The 19873-nt window shown below is 38.8% G+C and overlaps 1 protein-coding gene and 1 long non-coding RNA gene across 2 annotated transcripts; one reads left to right on the top strand and one right to left on the bottom strand.

Annotated features, from left to right (window-relative positions):
* Nucleotides 1-3305: 3305 nt before the first annotated feature.
* LOC138883525 (serine/threonine-protein phosphatase 7 long form homolog) lies at nucleotides 3306-4339 on the bottom strand. Its single transcript, XM_070164217.1, has 2 exons — nucleotides 3560-4339; nucleotides 3306-3455 (listed from the first exon to the last, which is right to left on the bottom strand). The coding sequence occupies exons 1-2, from the start codon at nucleotides 4337-4339 to the stop codon at nucleotides 3306-3308; spliced, it is 930 nt and encodes a 309-aa protein (XP_070020318.1).
* A 6142-nt stretch (nucleotides 4340-10481) lies between these two features.
* Nucleotides 10482-18492, top strand: LOC138884098 (uncharacterized). The gene is made up of 3 exons (XR_011404202.1): nucleotides 10482-10551; nucleotides 11534-11604; nucleotides 18306-18492. It is a non-coding gene; the product is annotated as an uncharacterized lncRNA (long non-coding RNA).
* Nucleotides 18493-19873: the final 1381 nt, after the last annotated feature.

The following is a 19873-nucleotide window of genomic DNA, read 5'->3' as shown; positions in this document are numbered from 1 at the left end:
AGTGTCCATTAGGTTCAAGATTAAAGAGTGTATTACAGTCGTCCACCAGGAGTATGGTTGTACTATAACCAAAAGAAAGGCATATCTCGGTCGCAAACGTGCCTTTGAACTTATTTATGGTGACTGGGATAAGTCTTTTTCAAATCTGCCCAGGTACATGGCCGCACTGCAACACTTTAACCCCGGGATTGTTGTTGAATGGAGGCGTGAGCGGAGTTCGGACAGACCCGAATATATTTTCAACTATGTGTTCTGGTCATTTAAACCATCAATTGATGGTTTTGTGCATTGTCGTCCTGTTATTTTCATAGACGGTACTCATGTCTATAGAAAGTATGATATTAAGCTTTTGATTGCAGTTGCAGTAGATGCCAACAGGCTAATATTTCCACTAGTTTTTGCCATATGTGCCAACGAAAGTGAAGAGACATGGACGCTTTTTTTGAACAACTTGAAGCAGCACGTTGTCAAACAGCGTTCAGGTATTTGTCTAATATCTGATCGGCATGGTGGTATTTTAAGTTCTGTACGTCACTTGCCTGAATGGCAGGAACCATATGCATACCACCGTTACTGTGTGCGTCACCTGAAGGCCAATTTCCAGAAGAAATATCCTGACAAGGCATTACATAACTTAATATGGCTGGTTGCAACTGAGCACCAGCAGTGCAAATTCACGAGGCGCATGGAAGCGATCCGGCAGTTAGAACCACAAGCCTATACTTGGTTGATGGGGCATAAGCTTCACATGTGGACATTGCATGTTGATGGCGGCAGACGATGGGGAGCCCTCACTACAAACGTGTCGGAGTCATTCAACGGCTTGTTGAAATCTGCCCGTGGATTGCCTGTCACTGCCATGGTCCACATGACATTCAAACAGAGTGCGGAGAGGTTTGTTGAAAGGCATGCAACTGCATCAGCATTGATGGATAGGGGTGTTCAATTTATGCCAATACCCGTGAGAAGATTTGAAAGGTCCAGGAGGCGAGCACAGTGGCATTTATTTCTTCAGTACGATCATGAACGGGGTGTTTTTGAAGTTAAGACCGCTATCCGCGAACACCGTAGGAATAATCTACAGACGGTGAATGAAAATAGAAGGATATGTTCATGTGGGAAATGGACCATCTACCACATGCTGTGCGCACATGCGTTGAAGTGCTTTCAACAAGTTGGATATGGGGCAACAAACTATATTGATAGGCAATACAGTGTTGCTGCATACATAGACACGTATAGTGGAAAGTTGCAGCCATTAGGTGCTGAGAATTATTGGCCGCTGGAACCTTTTAAGATGGTATGTAACAAGGACTATTTGCGGAAGCTGCAAGTGTAAAAGAGAACGCGTATACGGAACCAAATGGATGTTGGTGACACCGTTTATGCGCGTAAATGTGGCATATGCTCGCAAACAGGACATGACCGTCGTAAATATCCTTCAGGTGGTGTGCGTGGTGGTGGTAATCCGGCTCTTGGTGCAAGTTCGTCGAATGTACCCAACTATCAAGGATACCCCTAGTCTTTTATTTTGGTATTGTTTTTTGTAATACATGTTTTTATTTGTGTATGTTGCAATATATATCAAATAAAATTATGTTCCACAATTTGAAATGAGTGAAGAAAAAGCTGTTTAATTGTAGGAAATATAATATGTAAAGCGTGGTTTGATAGTTTCATATAACAACACAAGCACTTAAACTTAACTTGCACTTCAATTAAAATAAAGCATTACTACAGCACAAATACAAACATAACAGGCCAACATAATAAAAATACATAAAATATGAAAAATACACTAAACACATACAAGCAAATGTTTAGTCCTGTTTGCTATTTATTCTCTGCTCCAACCACTTAAATCGTTCTTCCATTTGTATATTTGTATTGTACGTGTTAAGTCAAAAAATATTTTCCCACCGTGGTCTCGTCGGCCTCCTGAATATACGCATCAGTGGTGTCCTCATCAAAGCATGTAGTGGCCTCAAAGATGGGCTGGGACGATGCCTTCATAAGAAAGTTAAAAATTAATTAATGGCAGCTTATTAAGGAAAAGAAAACAAATTAAAATTTTAAAGTAATACAAACATACATGCGCCTGTGATAGATCCGCATCAACCACCGGGGATGAGGCATAACTCAACCTGTGCCCGCCATCTACGTCCCGGGTGGGCCGATCCTCAGCTGCGGTAGATGGGCATGCAAAGTACTGGTCTACATCCCCGTTGAATGTACCCGTGATCGACAATGCTCCTGACGGGGTGACCTGCGATGCTGACAGAGATAGCTGAAGGTTGTACGAAGGCATGCTGCTGGAAGGCTCATCTTCCCGAGGTATATAACCCGGCTGATCATCTCCAAGCGCCACAACTCCAAAGTCCTCATCATGTCCCTCAACAGGTGGGTCGACAGGTGCCTCAACGCTTCCTTGCTGGGGACCACCTCATCGTTGTCCCCCGCGACCCCGTGGGGCACCCCTCCCTCGTGCCCTACCCCTGCCTCGTGGGACACCCCTACCCCGATGGTAGTCCTCTGGTGCCGCATACTGAGCCTCGTGGTCCAACCTCGCGGCATCTCTCGCCTGAAATAGAGTCCGACGAGCCAATTGAGCCACCCACCGGCCATAGTCAACGACTGCAGGGATGTCGGTATGCTGCTGCATCTCCTGTCCCAACTAGTAGAGGTGATGATGCCCAATAGCCTGTGAAATATTTAAAATATTAATTAAATAACGCAATATCACAATTATACGATATTAATAAGCCAAAAAAACATACCAGTGCCTCGCGTCTCCCGGCATATGGTTTGTAGCGCTCGCCAAGTACATGAATGGGGTTCCCGATAATCAGTCGGGTGTGACGGCGATACCATGACGCATACATATGAATAGTGGCCTGCTGGGTAAATGTAGGTGCTGGCGGAATACGGTCAGCTCGCTGCTCCTCCCAAATATGGACCTGCTGCTCTAGCCATCCCATATATATATCGTCCAGCCTGGCACGGTCATCTCGCTGATAGTGTATAGCCACCCATCCAGGCTCCCTCGGTATAGGCTGGGGACGGTAAAACTGGCGAAGCACACGCTCTATGGCATGATACTCAACCATAACGAAGAAGATCATCGGGACGGAGGTGCTCCAAAGCAATCGATCGACTGAGCAATAAAAGGGCAGCTGAGCTAGTAACTCGTCGCTGTATGGCGTTCAGATGAACTACCAAATAATAACATAAAAGTGAGTATGCGCAACACAACTCAATTTAAAACAAGTGTAGGTACATATTTACCTGTCCGTCCACCAGCATATCTAGCGCATCCCTGATAAGGGGAGATTATGATGAGCATCGGTCCCTCGGTAGTTCCCACGCCGGAGAATCCACCTAGAAGCTAGAGGGAGAAACGGATAAGCCTCATCAGGCGCAAGTGGTGGTAGAGGTGGCTGAAACGGCATGATCCGCTGCCAGGCCCAAACCTAAGATAAAAGGTTGATGTAAAATTTATGATTCATTTCGACCATATAGAATTCGGAGAAATGAACAGAGTATTCGAAAATGTTGTCACCTGTAGGAGGGGCAGAAAACCACATATGTCCACCGCTGGGCCCATGCTTGCCCAGCACATGCTCCTATATAGGTATGCGAGAACGGCAGCACCCCAACTGTACTGGGGTAAACCATCCAGCTGCTGAAGATGATGAAGAAAGCGCATACTCACTTTACTCCCCGAAGTGTTCGGGAACAAGACACACCCGAAAAGCAGGAGCAGTGCCAACCTCGTGTACCTCTCAATGTGGAGATCCTCAGTCTCGCCGGTAATGTCTAGGTGCAAAAATGCCATACGATCTCTGATGGCTAACAAAGCAACGCGACTGCCCCCAGCGTCACCCTGAGGTCTATAACCAGTAAGATGCCCCATCATATCCAAAAGTTGTGCACGCGTCATGGATCTAATGTACTGGGGCAGTGTTACGGTTTGTCCATCTACGCGCAGCCCGTACAAAACCTGAACATCCTCCAGCGTGATGGTGGCCTCTTCAGTGGGCAAGTGAAAAGTGTGCGTCTCCGGTCGCCACCGCTCTACCAAGGCCGTGATGAGAGACCAATCAAGCTGCATCCGTCCAAGCTCAAAAATCGTATAGAAGCCTGTAGCCTGTAGGCGCGCGACTACACGGGCATGGAAATGATGCTCCCCGATGAACTCCCACAAATCGTCAGGTCTCCTGGGGCGGAGAGGTTGCATCGATAGCTGTCCCTCCCATACAAAGGAGGACCTATGGTCGCCCTGCAACACTAGTAGCTGATCATCGGCAGGTCCGGGATGCGCAGGCAGAGGAAAGTCCATGTCGTCTACTATAATTTAAACAAAATTAATGTGTGTTAGCTTAATAAATTAAATAATTAATTATGTTTACAATTGGACTGAATAATTATGTATGGGTTCCAGGCTCGATTTTTAAGGCCCGGTAGCACCGAATTATCCTTAATTATTATGCGTGTCAATTTCAACATTTTTAAAATTGTGTGTGTTAGCTTAATAAATTAAATAATTAATTATGTTTACAATTGGACTGAATAATTATGTATGGGTTCAAGGCTCATTTTTTGAGGCCCGGTAGCACCGAGTTATCCTTAATTATTATTCGTGTCAATTTTAATTTTTTTAGAATTGTGTGTGCTAGCTTAATAAATTAAATAATTAATTATGTTTACAATTGGACTGAATAATTATGTATGGGTTCCAGGCTTATTTTTTAGGCCCGGTAGCACCGAGTTATCCTTAATTATTATTCGTGTCAATTTTAACATTTTTAGAATTGTGTGTGCTAGCTTAATAAATTAAATAATTAATTATGTTTACAATTGGACTGAATAATTATGTATGAGTTCCAGGCTCATTTGTTGAGGCCCGGTAGCACCGAGTTATCCTTAATTATTATTCGTGTCAATTTTAACATTTTTAGAATTGTGTGTGCTAGCTTAATAAATTAAATAATTAATTATGTTTACAATTGGACTGAATAATTATGTATGGGTTCCAGGCTCGATTTTTAAGGTCCGGTAGCACCGAGTTATCCTTAATTATTATGCGTGTCAATTTTAACATTTTTACAATTGTGTGTGCTAGCTTAATAAATTAAATAATTAATTATGTTTACAATTGGACTGAATAATTGTGTATGAGTTTCAGACTCGATTTTTGAGGCCCGGTAGCACTGAGTTATCCTTAATTATTATGCGTGTCAATTTTAACATTTTTAGAATTGTGTGTGCTAGCTTAATAAATTAAATAATTAATTATGTTTACAATTGGACTGAATAATTATGTATGGATTTCAGACTCGATTTTTGAGGCCCTATTATGCGTGTCAATTTTAACATTTTTAGAATTGTGTGTGCTAGCTTAATAAATTAAATAATTAATTATGTTTAAAATTGGACTGAATAATTATGTATGGGTTCCAGGCTCGATATTTGAGTTAATTTTACAACATATAGGAATTTGTTACTTTTGTAAGTTTATTGTTATAAATTAAATAATTAATTTTGTAAAGTGTAATTGGATAGAGTTTGCAGTTACTACATACTTAAACTACATAGACTCTACGCTAAAAGGCTCTACATTTTACTACGCTAAAAGGCTCTATATTTTACAACACTAACAGGCACTATATTTTACAACACAAACAGGCTCTATATTTTACAACACTAACAGGCTCTATATTTTACTACACTAAAAGGCTCTATATTTTACTACGCTAAAAGGCTATTTATTTTACTACGCTAAAAGGTCACTATTACATATAAAAACAACTAACATAAAATACAAATATGTACAACAAACAAAATAAATAATATTAATTTTTAAACAATACAAATAATTTATCAAATTTTAACAATTTTTTGTACCAAAGCTAATAAATCAATCCGGGTATAAATAAGATACAAATTTAAACACAAATATAACACAAATTAACATGGAAACACTTTAAACAATACAAATATGCATGTACTATACGAGTTTCGACATAAACAAAATTAAAATACCTCGATTTAAGTTTTTTGAATTTGATTGAAATCGAATTTTTGCACCCGAAAGAAGTAATCCAAAGCTTGTCTTCTATGTGGGACCTACACTCCTTGCTCTTTAGGTGACGGGTGGGGCCCAAAATTGTTTTTTTTGAAGTTTGACACGGGGGAGGGGGGGACCAGCAGAATCGAAGGTGTTTGGTTTTCTTCGGTTCAGTGGTCCAAGGAAGAAGAAGAAGGGGCTATATTTTATTGAAGCTTATTATACTGCGTTTTAAGTAAAACGCAGTATAATACTGCGAACAGCTTTAATAAAATATAGGCCCAGCATCTTAGTAAAATGCAGTATAGTACTGCGAATTACAAAAAAATAATTTTTTAAGTAAAACGCAGTACTATACTGCGAATTACTTTAACGGCAAAATTTCCGTTAAAGTAATTCGCAGTATAATACTGCGTTTTACTCATTTATGTAATTTTTTTTAAAGTAGTACAAAAGTATTTTTTGTCCAAAAAATAATTAAAAAAGTTTCGGACTCTGATTTACATAGGGTAAAAGTTTATTCCCAAAATAAACTTTATGAAATATTGCGTGGAAAATTCGTAATCCCATTCTCACTGGGTTTTTCCGTAGCCGCCGATCATAGACTTTCTATGACGTCCAATTCCAAGCATTGGAATATTCCTATTAAAACATGAAACCCAAAGTTTAGTTGTCAGACGTGGACTTTTATTTCATGTCCCAATGAAACCATGGAAATCCCTTTATGGAATTTCATGTCCAATTCAAAATTGGATTGTAAGAATAAACTAATATTAAATATATACCTTTTATATATAAATATCAATTACTAGTACTAAATATATATATCACATATATATATTTCAACTAAGAGATAATTTAATTTTCTATTCCAAATAGAAATCTTTAATTTATTCATAATATTAATTATATCATTTGTGCTAGCAGAGAATATAATAATATTTTATTTGGATTAATAACTAAATTTATTAGACTAATTAAATTCTTTAATTTAATTATCAAATAATAAAGTAATTAATCCTTTAGAAAAGATCAGAACACTCGTTAGTGTGCGACCCCATAGGTTCAATACTAAGCCGGTAGACTGATCGCATCAATATACTAATTAAGGGTGGCGTTTAGCAACACTTCTTAACGACCGGATAGAATGAAGTATACAATTTACTCTCAAGAACCAGTAGAAGAATAATGTAGTAATTCCTTCTGTCCTTATAGCTCTAGATCACCCTAGGATATGATTCAACTGTCAAATCCTAACAGGCGACCAACTATGTGTTCATGTCAAATATAATCGACCATTGAATGACCTAAGAGACTCTTTTCTTCTTTTATTCAATTGTCCTGGCCAAGGTCTTAATTTGGTCGTTTATAATTCATGACAACATGGAGCTTAAATTCATTACCAAGAGTTGATAGATTCCATCTTGATCAATCACTAATTTTACAAGTATTTAATTGTACCCAATATCATTTCAACTATCGCCCCATGGCCATAGGTGTCTAGTATCAAAGCACAATAAATAACTTGTCAATTACTATGACGATCTCATGTCAAAGGAAACTCTTACATCATATTCTTCAAGAGAATATCCTATTGACAGTTTATGGTAATTCTAACCATTAGAAATTATCCAATGAGTCGGTTCAATGATCATATCTCTATATGTATCATCTATCTATGTAATTTAGTTAATGAGATCAACTAATCTTTATCCCATAAAGACAATCACATAAATATTGATCTAACCGGATTACTAATGTCCAAATTAATAATCCTACGATCAAGAACAAAATTTAGATTAAATTGTAAGAGACTTCACTCTCATTATCATGATCTCTATCACGATGACAAGTCTCAAAATTTAATCAAGGACCTTATCAAATAAATCAAGCAATTACTAATAATGATAAAAGAATATCAAATGCCATATATATTTTATATTAAATAACATTCACAAAAATATATTCAAATCATCAAATATGATATTGAATCTAGGGCATATTTACTGTATCCGCACTATCTCTCTCTGAATAATACCTTCAACTAAAAGTGACAGAACAAGACAATTCAATGACTCCAAAATTCATCAGCTTTTCTTTATTTTATCCAAAAAAAATCTCCATGGCCTGTCTTTCATGTGCTCTTCCACATGCACCATTTGTGTCCCATAAATAGATTTTAAAAATACAAAAAGGAGAAAAAGTACAACTTCATACTGTCACACACGTAGAAGCAAGAACTTATCAGAAATGTATTCGTAGAAAGAGAATGAAATATTTTGGAATTATTAGTCACAAAGTTTGGGGCTTAGGGCTTTAATCTTGAAGTTTGGTACTTAGGTGTACTGTAACGATCCGACCGGTCGTTTTGAGCTCTAGCACGTCGTTCAGCAGTTGGAAGTTATGAACAGCTTCATTTCAGGTGTATTGACTTGTACGTATGGTCAGAGTTGAATTTCGGAAAATTCGGAGTCAAATTGGAAAGAAACTTTTCATTGCGGCAACCTTAAGTTGAAGAAAATGGCTAAGATTGGAATTTTGAGTAAACGACCTCGGAATTGGGATCTGAAAGTTCCAGCATGTTCGTATGATGATTTCGGACTTGGGCGTATGTCCGGATTTGGTTTTGGATAACCCGAGAGCATTTCGGCGTATATTGTGGAAGTTAGTATTTTAGAAGAATTTCATAAATTTGGGTTGGAAGGCATTTCAGAGTTATAGATGTTCGTTTGGGATTCCGAGTCTGGGAATAGCTCCATATGGTGATTCTGGAGTTGGGAGCGCGATCGGAAGTGAATTCGGATATCCGGAGGTCATTTGACTAAATATAGAAATTTGAAGGTTTTTGAGAAAATTCGACTGGAAGTGGAAATTTTGATATCGGAGTCGGAATGCGATTCCAAAAGTTGGGGCAAGTCCATAATGTCGAATGTGACTTGTGTGCAAAATTTGAAGTCATTCCGGAATGATTTTGGTAAGGTTTGAGACACTTGGTCTCTTTTAAGGAAGCTTAAGTTGGAAAAGTCAACCGGATATTGACTTATGTGTTAGAGAGCTCGAAATGCGAATTTTATGGTTCGGATAGCGTCGTTAGGTGATTTGGGACTCAGGAGTGTGTCCGGAATATTTTTGTGATGACCGGTATAGAATTAAGCTTGAATTGGCAAAGTTAGTATTTTGGCAAATTCCGGTTGATAGGTGATATTTTGATTCGAGGGTCGGAATGGAATTCCGAGAGTTGTTGTAGCTTTGTTATGTCATTTTGGACTTGTCTGCAAAATTTGAGGTTATTCAGACTAGTTTTGACGTGTTTCGGCATCGGATGTGGAAGTTAGAAGTTTCAAAGTTCATAGGTTTGAATCCGATGCGAATTTGGTGTTATGATATTGTTTTGAGCGTTACGAAGGTTAGAACAAGTTTGAACGATGTTATGGGATATGTTGGCATGATTGGTTGAGGTCCCACTGGCCTCGGGTGAGTTTTGGGTGGTTAAACGGACTATTTCATCTTTGAAAAAAATTGCAGAAATATTTAGGCTTCTGCTGTGCCCAGAAAATTTCAGGCGCGAGGTGTCCAGTTTGGAAGCTCATATCTTGTAATCTATAAGAAATCCGAAAAATTGCGAAACACGAAAGTTGTAGCCCTTATATTCTAGTTTTCAGAAAGTTAAACCATTCGTGATTTAGATATTATCGCAGAAAGTTATGATGGATCGAAAATGGCTGGTAGAGCGATTTTGACAGAATTTACGGATGCGCTTTAGAAGCTCATATCTCGGGATATATAAAAAGTTATATGGTGTACAACCTATCAAAATAAAGATCTTCGAGTATAATTTCTAAATCTTTAAACCATTTGTCATTTGGATATTTATACAAGACGTTATGGGTGTTTAAGCAGAAGGTGTCCGACAAGGGAAAATTTTAATAGGATGTACAACTTGTATAGCACAAGTGCAAGGTACAACTCGACGAAGCACGGACAGATTCTTTAAACACGGATTTGGCTTATTTCTTTCATTTCTTTCATTTGGCTTGGATTATTTTGGAGAGGATTTCAAGGGGGATTTCATCAAGCATCAAAGGTGAGTTGTTTCTACTTATTTCCAAGTTAAATACATGGATTAGAGCTGAAAACTCAAGTAATTTATGGACAAAAATGGTGGTTTAGGGCTTGAAACTTAAGAGAATTAAATGGAGATTTGAGGGGTCATTTGAACTCCGATTTTGGTAAATTTGATATGTACGGACTCGTGGCGAGACGAGGAATCTGGTGATGTGAGTTTCGTAATTTTTCGAGAAGTGGGCCCGGGGCTCGGGTTTTGCAAATTTCGTGATTTTCGATATTTTTCGAGTCTTTTTGATTGGGTTATATTCCCTTAGCCTATTGTAATGTATTCGGTGTGGTTTTGACCAGATTCGACGCGCGAAGAGGTAAATTCGAGAGGCAAGGGCATAGCGGAGTAGACGTTGGACCGTCTTGAGGTGAGTAATGATTTTAAATGATGCACTGAGGTTTGAAACCCCGGATTGCACAACATACTGCTATGTTGAGATGAGACACGCATTGTATGACGAGCGCGGGGTCATTTACTATAGGGGATTGTGACTTGGTTCATCCCAGTTGATATTTTTACCTCGTAATTGATAAAGATTTATTATTTTTCACTATGATTGGGCTTATTGATATATTTGGGCTTCGTGCCAATTATCTGAAATCTTTTGTGAATTTACATCACTATTTTCCTCACGAATTGAAATATTATTTGAACTCAGTCCAATTGAATTATATTATTTTGTGAACTCAGCTACATTTATACTCAACTCGAGATTTAATGATATTTATAATGATGTTGAGCTGAGCACTATTGTTTTACTGATGCCCAAGAGGCTTATGATTATTTTCTGGACTGATTGAGGCCGAGGGCCATACGTGAGGATATGTTGAGTGATGTGAGGAGGCTTTCAGGCCTCGAGTGTTATATGAGGAGGCTTTCAGGCCTCGTGTGTGATGTGTGAAGGCTTTCAGGCCTATTGATATTGCGCTTGGGCTGTAGGAGCCCCTCCGGAGTCTGTACACACCCCCAGTGAGCGCAGGGTACCCAGGTGAGTTGGGAGTGGGCCCGAGAGGCCGTTGCTTGTGTGTGGTGAGTTGGGAGTGAGCCCGAGGGGCTGATGTTGTGTGCTGGTGAGTTGGGAGTGAGCCCGAGGGGCTGATACTATACTGAGATTTACATATTGAGCCCGAGGGGCAAGCTTTTGATTTATCCTTACTGTGGAAATTATTTGTCTTTACTGTTTTAAAAGAAGAATTATCTGATACTCACTATTTTACTGTATAACTGATTTTACTGCTTGGGATAGCGCTATATTGTGCCGTTATGAGATTTCATGTTTTCAGTCGTTATTTATTTTTATTACTCACTGGGTCTGAGTACTCACATTACTCCCTACACCATGTGTGCAGATACAGGCAGAGCTGAGTTCGCTCCTGAGCGCTGATTCTTTCCAGACCAGGCGATGACTAGGAGTAACGAGGTAGTTGTTGACGTCCGCAGCCCCGTTTTCTCCCTTATCTTTGTTATTTATGATAATTCCAGTCTTTGTAAAATATTAGTAAACTCTGTAGTAGCTCATGACTTGTGACACCCCGATTTCGGGCTGAGTTGGGAGGGTTTTCCTTGTTCTATCACGTTTATTTCGCATTTAAGATTATATTGCCCATGATTTAGACTTATTCCTGCTAAGTAATTATAAAGAGATGTACTGTTTTGTTGATTGGCTGGCCTTGTCCTCACGAGAGGCGCCATCACGACCGGGTTGGGATTTTGGATCGTGAAAAGTTGGTATCAGAGCCTAGGTTATCGGTCTCACGAATCATGAGCAGGTTTAGTAGAGTCTCGCGGATCGGTACGGAGACGTCTGTATTTATCCTCGAGAGGCTGCAGAACCTTTAGGAAAACTTCATATTCTTGAATTCTTATCGTGCGTCCTTGATTCAGCTGGAAAAAAAGTAACTCTTACAATTCCATCCACGTGTTCGTATGCGCGAACGAGCGCTCAGTATTAGATGTGCCTTGATGGCTTGTAATTCCCCGGATGAAGGGCAAGACGTAATCGCTATGAGTTTGATGTTAGGCCAGTCTGGAGGACTTGAGGCTGGATCCTTGCCTATGGCTTGAGCACCGAAGTGTTGATTGTGCGAGCAAGAGTTTTGAAATTATATGTCCGGTATTGTCCCTATTAGTGGGAATGATGGTTGGATAGCCATGTGAGGAGTATGTTAGTAATGCGAGATATATCTATATGACTTGGAGGTGACGAGGAAGGGCGTCGGGATAATAGATGAACTATTAAGTGTTTAATTTTCATTGTGATATGATGTGTAGCCCCGAGTTATGGGCGCGTGAAGAATCTTTTCATGTGTCCTGCTTGGAGTGAAGTAAATTTCATGTTACGGTATGAGTTTAGACCCAGGAAGACTAAGTGATTGTGTAATGTATATGACGGTGGAAGGTATACAAAAATATTAATTGGAGGCAAGGTAGGTGGGTTATCTCATGCGGAATAATCTACGTAGGTGTGTTCCTTATAATGTTGAGTAGAGAGTTTCTTTTCTACTAACAGGGTGTATGTGTTGAGATTTGAATTTGACTCTAATTGAGAAATTTGAGTTGATTGTCACGAGAATGAAGGTGATCTTAGTAGTGGAATTGAGGTATTTTACGGTCTGTGTTACCTAAGCTTGTGAAGAATTTTTGTTGAACTAGCTGTAGTAATATGGCAATATTTCTGAGTTTGATGACCTGCGTGGCCTGGTTGAATTAGAGGAATTTAGTTCTGATAGCTTGATTAGGAGAAAATGGATTTCCAAGTGTTCTTGATGGTTTCTACCATGGTTTAAAATAGATACTTTCTACAGGTATGGGGAACGTGTTGTGTATTGTGAGTTCCTGTATATTTCTTCATTATTCATGGGGTACGAAGGTTTTGGAGCGAGGTTCTGTTTAATGTGGGATTTCTTACTGGTACTTGGTTGGTTTGAGTGGTTATGGTGATCGAGAATGGTGTTGCGAGTATACGAGTTGTGTAGTATGTTATGCGATTATATCTAGGGTATTGTTATGGCTTGACACAGTTTGTTCGGACTTATACAGTGTGTGTATGTGAGATTCGGGTCTTGAAAAGAATTCCGGATGTTAGAAATTGGGCTCTAAGGATTTGGGGTAAGGTTAAAGTAATGTTTATTATTCACTACAATGGGTTTAATGTGTTTCGGAATAATTGGTTCCAACTTTTTTATGAATTATATGCCCTACCGGTATGAGGGTTCGTTATGTGCTATGGAAAAAAAATATTTATGAAATTTATTGAGAAGAAGAAAGAAAGGAAATTGAAAACTGCAGTTGGCACAATGTGAAATATTTAAACCGGGCTGCAAGCCGCGGTGGAGGTTATGTAAGGACAAGGTCATTGTGGTAAATAATTATGAGTTTAAAGTTTTCCTTTGTAAAGTTTAATTCGTACGATAATATTAAAGGGAGTCATGCCAGTTAGGTTGATTTGATAATTCTTGTATATTTTATGTTCATATTCAGCCATTTTCGTACTGTAAACATTGAGTTTTAGCTTATGAGATGAGTTCCCAGGTGGCGTTAAATATGACTCATTAATCCGAGTAAGTAATAATGAGGTCTTCATGCCTCACATTCTGTTGTCAGTATTGTGAAAATTTGAAATGAGGTGGTGGTTAATATGAGATTTATTGATAATGATGGAGTTATTTATGAACGACTATTAAGACCAGAAATGTGGTTATGATCATACAAATGATGCGTTTCATATCAAAATATCATTGTGATAATGTCGGGCTTGTAATGCGGAGATTAGTGTTATTGATATACTTGTGGTACTTGTTGGGTTGTGGACATGCTGTTAGGAGTTGTTTTGGTGTTACTCTAACAGGTGGATAGGCCCAATTACAAGGGAGACTCTGCCGAAATATTTGAAAACATCTGGGAGTTAGTCAAATTTTGGGGACTTAAGAAAGTTGAAATGTTGGAAGAATATCTAGGATCTATATGAAGTCGTTCGGTTCATTTGGTTGTGGATTGTGGGGTGTTGTCCCGGCTATGGTGGTTGTTCTTTCATGTTATGAGAAGAAATGACTTATTACGGGTCCAGGAAAGGCTATCAGCCTAGTTCAGTGCGAGCAGAATCGACCTGAAGTGGGTGAATGGATTTAAATAGGATTATGGGCTTCATGTGAGTTAGATGTGTTCATTTTAGTATAGCGATCCTCAAGGAGGGGTGTTGGAATATCATATGTTGTTCCGTATTCGTCAACTCATATAATATTGTGATTGTGCCATGTGTGCTGTGAAACGGCTTGATAAATTCCTATTCTCCGGGGAAAAGTCCATATTAGTTGTGTGAGTTGAGCAGTCCATTCCTGGATCATTTCCTTATGTATCTTGTTCGCATTATGGCCTATTGGCGCATTTTTGCATCATGTGAGACCGTTGGTCATTGTCTGTGGTGATTGGTTGTCTGAGCAGTTCGTACTAGGTGAGGCGAGACTATTGGTATCGGGGACCATTGCAGTGGCATTATGTGAGGTATATTACAGGGTAGATACCAGTATTTGGGTAGTAATAAGGTGATGATTTTAGTCAAAAAGGAGAGAATTAATTTCTGCAATTGGTTAGAAATTTCTGCACATCTCCTCCGTTGTGGTTGTATCGTCAGCATTATAACAGAATGTATAGGTATATCATCATACGCATTGGGAGCATCAGAGTCGTAGAATTTTGGCTATTAAGGTTCATGGAGTGTCATTGTGGTTAGATGATGAATTATGCGATGCATGGTGCTAATTCAACAAAGGTACGCAGTCGTGTTTTGGTACCTCATGTGGTAGTTGATACAGTGTTATATACAGGGAACAGGTCTGGCAGAGAATTTCAGGTATTGGAATTGGGTTCTGAGCTTATTGTATGGATAAAAGAGGATATCTGCAGATTTGATCAAACTAATACGTCCATATGAGTTGTGGTAGCATGGGCAGGTGCACGAGGTGTTAAACAGTGATTTCAAATAACTTAAGAGCACTTCTTGGAACGTTCGAGGACGAACGTCTATTTAAGTGGGGGAGAATGTAACGACCCGATCGGTCGTTTAGAGCTCTAGCACGTCGTCAGCAGTTGGAAGTCATGAACAGCTTCATTTCAGGTGTATTGACTTGTACGTATGGTCAGAGTTGAATTTCGGGAAATTTGGAGTCACATTGGAAAGAAACTTTTCATTGCGGCAACCTTAAGTTGAAGAAAATGGCTAAGATTGGAATTTTGAGTAAACGACCTCGGAATTGGGATCTGAAAGTTCCAGCATGTTTGTATGATGATTTCGGACTTGGGCGTATGTCCGGATTTGGTTTTGGATAACCCGAGAGCATTTCGGCGTATATTGTGGAAGTTAGTATTTTAGAAGAATTTCATAAATTTGGATTGGAAGGCATTTCAGAGTTATAGATGTCCGTTTGGGATTCCGAGTCTGGGAATAGCTCCGTATGGTGATTCTGGAGTTGAGAGCGTGATCGGAAGTAAATTCGGATGTCCGGAGGTCATTTTGAAGTCATTTGGTTAAATATAGAAATTTGAAGGTTTTTGAGAAAATTCGACCGGAAGTGAAAATTTTGATATCGGAGTCGGAATGCGATTCCGAAAGTTGGGGCAAGTCCGTAATGTCGAATGTGACTTGTGTGCAAAATTTGAAGTCATTCCGGAATGATTTTGGTAAGGTTTGAGACACTTAGTCTCTTTTAAGGAAGCTTAAGTTGGAAAAGTCAACCGGATATTGACTTATGTGTTAGAGAGCTCGAAATGCGAATTTTATGGTTCGGATAGCGTCGTTAGGTGATTTGGGACTCAGGAGTGTGTCCGGAATATTTTTGTGATGACCGGTATAGAATTAATTGGCAAAGTTAGTATTTTGGCGAATTCCGGTTGATAGGTGAGATTTTGATTCGAGGGTCGGAATGGAATTCCGAGAGTTGCTGTAGCTTCGTTATGTCATTTTGGACTTGTCTGCAAAATTTGAGGTCATTCAGACTAGTTTTGACGTGTTTCGGCATCGGATGTGGAAGTTAGAAGTTTTAAAGTTCATAGGTTTGAATCTGATGCGAATTTGGTGTTGTGATATTGTTTTGAGCGTTACGAAGGTTGGAACAAGTTTGAACGATGTTATGGGATATGTTGGCATGATTGGTTGAGGTCCCACTGGCCTCGGGTGAGTTTTGGGTGGTTAAACGAACTATTTCATCTTTGAAAAAAATTGCAGAAATATTTAGGCTTCTGCTGTGCCCAGAAAATTTCAGGCGCGAGGTGTCCAGTTTGGAAACTCATATCTTGTAATCTATAAGAAATCCGAAAAATTGCAAAACACGAAAGTTGTAGCCCTTATATTCTAGTTTTCAGAAAGTTAAACCATTCGTGATTTAGATATTATCTCAGAAAGTTATGATGGATCGAAAATGGCTGGTAGAGCGATTTTGACAGAATTTACGGATGCGCTTTAGAAGCTCATATCTCGGGATATATAAAAAGTTATATGGTGTACAACCTATCAAAATAAAGATCTTCGAGTATAATTTCTAAATCTTTAAACCATTTGTCATTTGGATATTTATACAAGACGTTATGGGTGTTTAAGCAGAAGGTGTCCGACAAGGGAAAATTTTAATAGGATGTACAACTTGTATAGCACAAGTGCAAGGTACAACTCGACGAAGCACGGACAGATTCTTTAAACACGGATTTGGCTTATTTCTTTCATTTCTTTCATTTGGCTTGGATTATTTTGGAGAGGATTTCAAGGGGGATTTCATCAAGCATCAAAGGTGAGTTGTTTCTACTTATTTCCAAGTTAAATACATGGATTAGAGCTGAAAACTCAAGTAATTTATGGACAAAAATGGTGGTTTAGGGCTTGAAACTTAAGAGAATTAAATGGAGATTTGAGGGGTCATTTGAACTCCGATTTTGGTAAATTTGATATGTACGGACTCGTGGCGAGACGAGGAATCCGGTGATGTGAGTTTCGTAATTTTTCGAGAAGTGGGCCCGGGGCTCGGGTTTTGCAAATTTCGTGATTTTCGATATTTTTCGAGTCTTTTCGATTGGGTTATATTCCCTTAGCCTATTGTAATGTATTCGTTGTGGTTTTGACCAGATTCGACGCGCGAAGAGGTAAATTCGAGAGGCAAGGGCATAGCGGAGTAGACGTTGGACCGTCTTGAGGTGAGTAATGATTTTAAATGATGCACTGAGGGTTTGAAACCCCGGATTGCACAACATACTGCTATGTTGAGATGAGACACGCGTTGTATGACGAGCGCGGGGTCATTTACTATTGGGGATTGTGACTTGGTCCATCCCAGTTGATATTTTTACCGCGTAATTGATAAAGATTTATTGTTTTTCACTATGATTGGGCTTATTGCCATATTTGGGCTTCGTGCCAATTATCTGAAATCTTTTGTGAATTTACATCACTATTTTCCTCACGAATTGAAATATTATTTGAACTCAGTCCAATTGAATTATATTATTTTGTGAACTCAGCTACATTTATACTCAACTCGAGATTTAATGATATTTATAATGCTGTTGAGCTGAGCACTATTGTTTTACTGATGCCCAAGAGGCTTATGATTATTTTCTGGACTGATTGAGGCCGAGGGCCATACGTGAGGATATGTTGAGTGATGTGAGGAGGCTTTCAGGCCTCGAGTGTTATATGAGGAGGCTTTCAGGCCTCGTGTGTGATGTGTGAAGGCTTTCAGGCCTATTGATATTGCGCTTGGGCTGTAGGAGCCCCTCCGGAGTCTGTACACACCCCCAGTGAGCGCAGGGTACCCAGGTGAGTTGGGAGTGAGCCCGAGGGGCTGATGTTGTGTGCTGGTGAGTTGGGAGTGAGCCCGAGGGGCTGATACTATACTGAGATTTACATATTGAGCCCGAGGGGCAAGCTTTTGATTTATCCTTACTGTGGAAATTATTTGTCTTTACTGTTTTAAAAGAAGAATTATCTGATACTCACTATTTTACTGTATAACTGATTTTACTACTTGGGATAGCGCTATATTGTGCCGTTATGAGATTTCATGTTTTCAGTCATTATTTATTTTTATTACTCACTGGGTCGGAGTACTCACATTACTCCCTGCACCATGTGTGCAGATACAGGCAGAGCTGTGTTCGCTCCTGAGCGCTGATTCTTTCCAGACCAGGCGGTGACTAGGAGTAACGAGGTAGTTGTTGACGTCCGCAGCCCCATTTTCTCCCTTATCTTTGTTATTTATGATAATTCCAGACTTTGTAAAATATTAGTAAACTCTGTAGTAGCTCATGACTTGTGACACCCCGATTTCGGGCTGAGTTGGGAGGGTTTTCCTTGTTCTATCACGTTTATTTCGCATTTAAGATTATATTGCCCATGATTTAGACTTATTTTTGCTAAGTAATTATAAAGAGATGTACTGTTTTGTTGATTGGCTGGCCTTGTCCACACGAGAGGCGACATCACGACCGGGTTGAGATTTTGGGTGGTGACATGTACAAAATACTAAGATTGTATATAAGTTAAGTTTTCATTTGTCGAAGCTTTGTAGATAAAGTTAACGAATACAAAATTTTGAGGTGCATCCGGACACCACGTGGTATTAAATGAGGTACTCTAATATGGTTTTCTTTTTCGAAAAACATGTTCTTTTTGAAATGCTTTCGGAGCACTCTTTGGAACATTTTCTTTAGAATTCTAAGTTATTCATAGCTCATTTGTTCTCTTTTTGAAAGTAATATTCCCTTGTTGGTAATTCCCCCTATTATTTTGCTTTTAATTGTAATACTTCCTTTTCTAAAATACTTCGTCCATTCACTTTTACTTGTCACTGTACTAAAAATATTTTTCCACTTTTACTTTCTATTTTACCAAATCAAAAAAATATAAGTTTTTTCTTATTTTGCCTTAATCATTAATTATTTATTCCCTAAATTATTTTCAATATTTTTTTAAATGCTATTATTTACGGGTAAAATAATAAATTATACTCCCTTCATTTCAATTTATGTGAATTTTTTTTGGTCTGTTCCAAAAAGAATGATCCCTTTTTCAATTTGGAAACAATTTAGTTTAAACTTTTAATTCTACTCTTAATGGGAAAATTTTATAATCACACAAATACTCTGACCCCTTTTAACTTGTTTAAACCACAAATTCAAAAAAAAAAAATTAAAATTTTATATTCGGTCAAATAGGTTCGCGGAAAGTAAATGATATCGTCGTTTGTTGCGCCACGAGTACATAGCTTTAATTGATTGAGAATTCGAGTGTCTGCAGCTTTATGCATATATAGCTTAGCTCTTCATTGCTAAATCATGAGAGAGAAAGAGAGAATTTGAAATTATGAGAGTATCATTCAAAGAAAAATGAAATGTTTGGAACGAAGACTGATCCAAGATCCTTCCATTTCCTTTTTGTCTCTTCTTCAGCATCCTTTTTTTCCGTATATCTTCTTCTTCATTCTTTACCCTTTGATTGGTTGGAGTTGATGGTTCTTTTAGTCTAAATCTTATCAAACTTTTTACTGTTTCTCCTCTCTCTTTTTTGTTTTATTTTTTTTTTATTTTTTGTGTGTATTTCGGGGTGTTTTTGCTTTTTGGTTAAAAGTAGTAATCTAATTTGGTGAGACATTTTGGAGTGATCTCGGACCAGGCTTCATTCCTCACACCCATTTTCTAGCAGCTCA

The sequence above is a fragment of the Nicotiana sylvestris genome, chromosome 12, assembly GCF_000393655.2.
Source record: "Nicotiana sylvestris chromosome 12, ASM39365v2, whole genome shotgun sequence".
Classification (NCBI taxonomy): Eukaryota; Viridiplantae; Streptophyta; class Magnoliopsida; order Solanales; family Solanaceae; genus Nicotiana; species Nicotiana sylvestris.
The sequence above is the reverse complement of the archived record's forward strand: the minus strand, read 5'-3'. Positions and strand labels throughout refer to the sequence as shown.

Coding starts and splice junctions, on each gene's coding strand:
- LOC138883525 (XM_070164217.1), bottom strand. CDS start 4,339: ATGGACTTTCCTCTGCCTGCGCATCCCGGACCTGCCGATGATCAGCTA. Junction 3,456..3,559: donor GTTTTCTGCCCCTCCTACAG/GTGACAACATTT, acceptor TGGGCCTGGCAG/CGGATCATGCCGTTTCAGCC.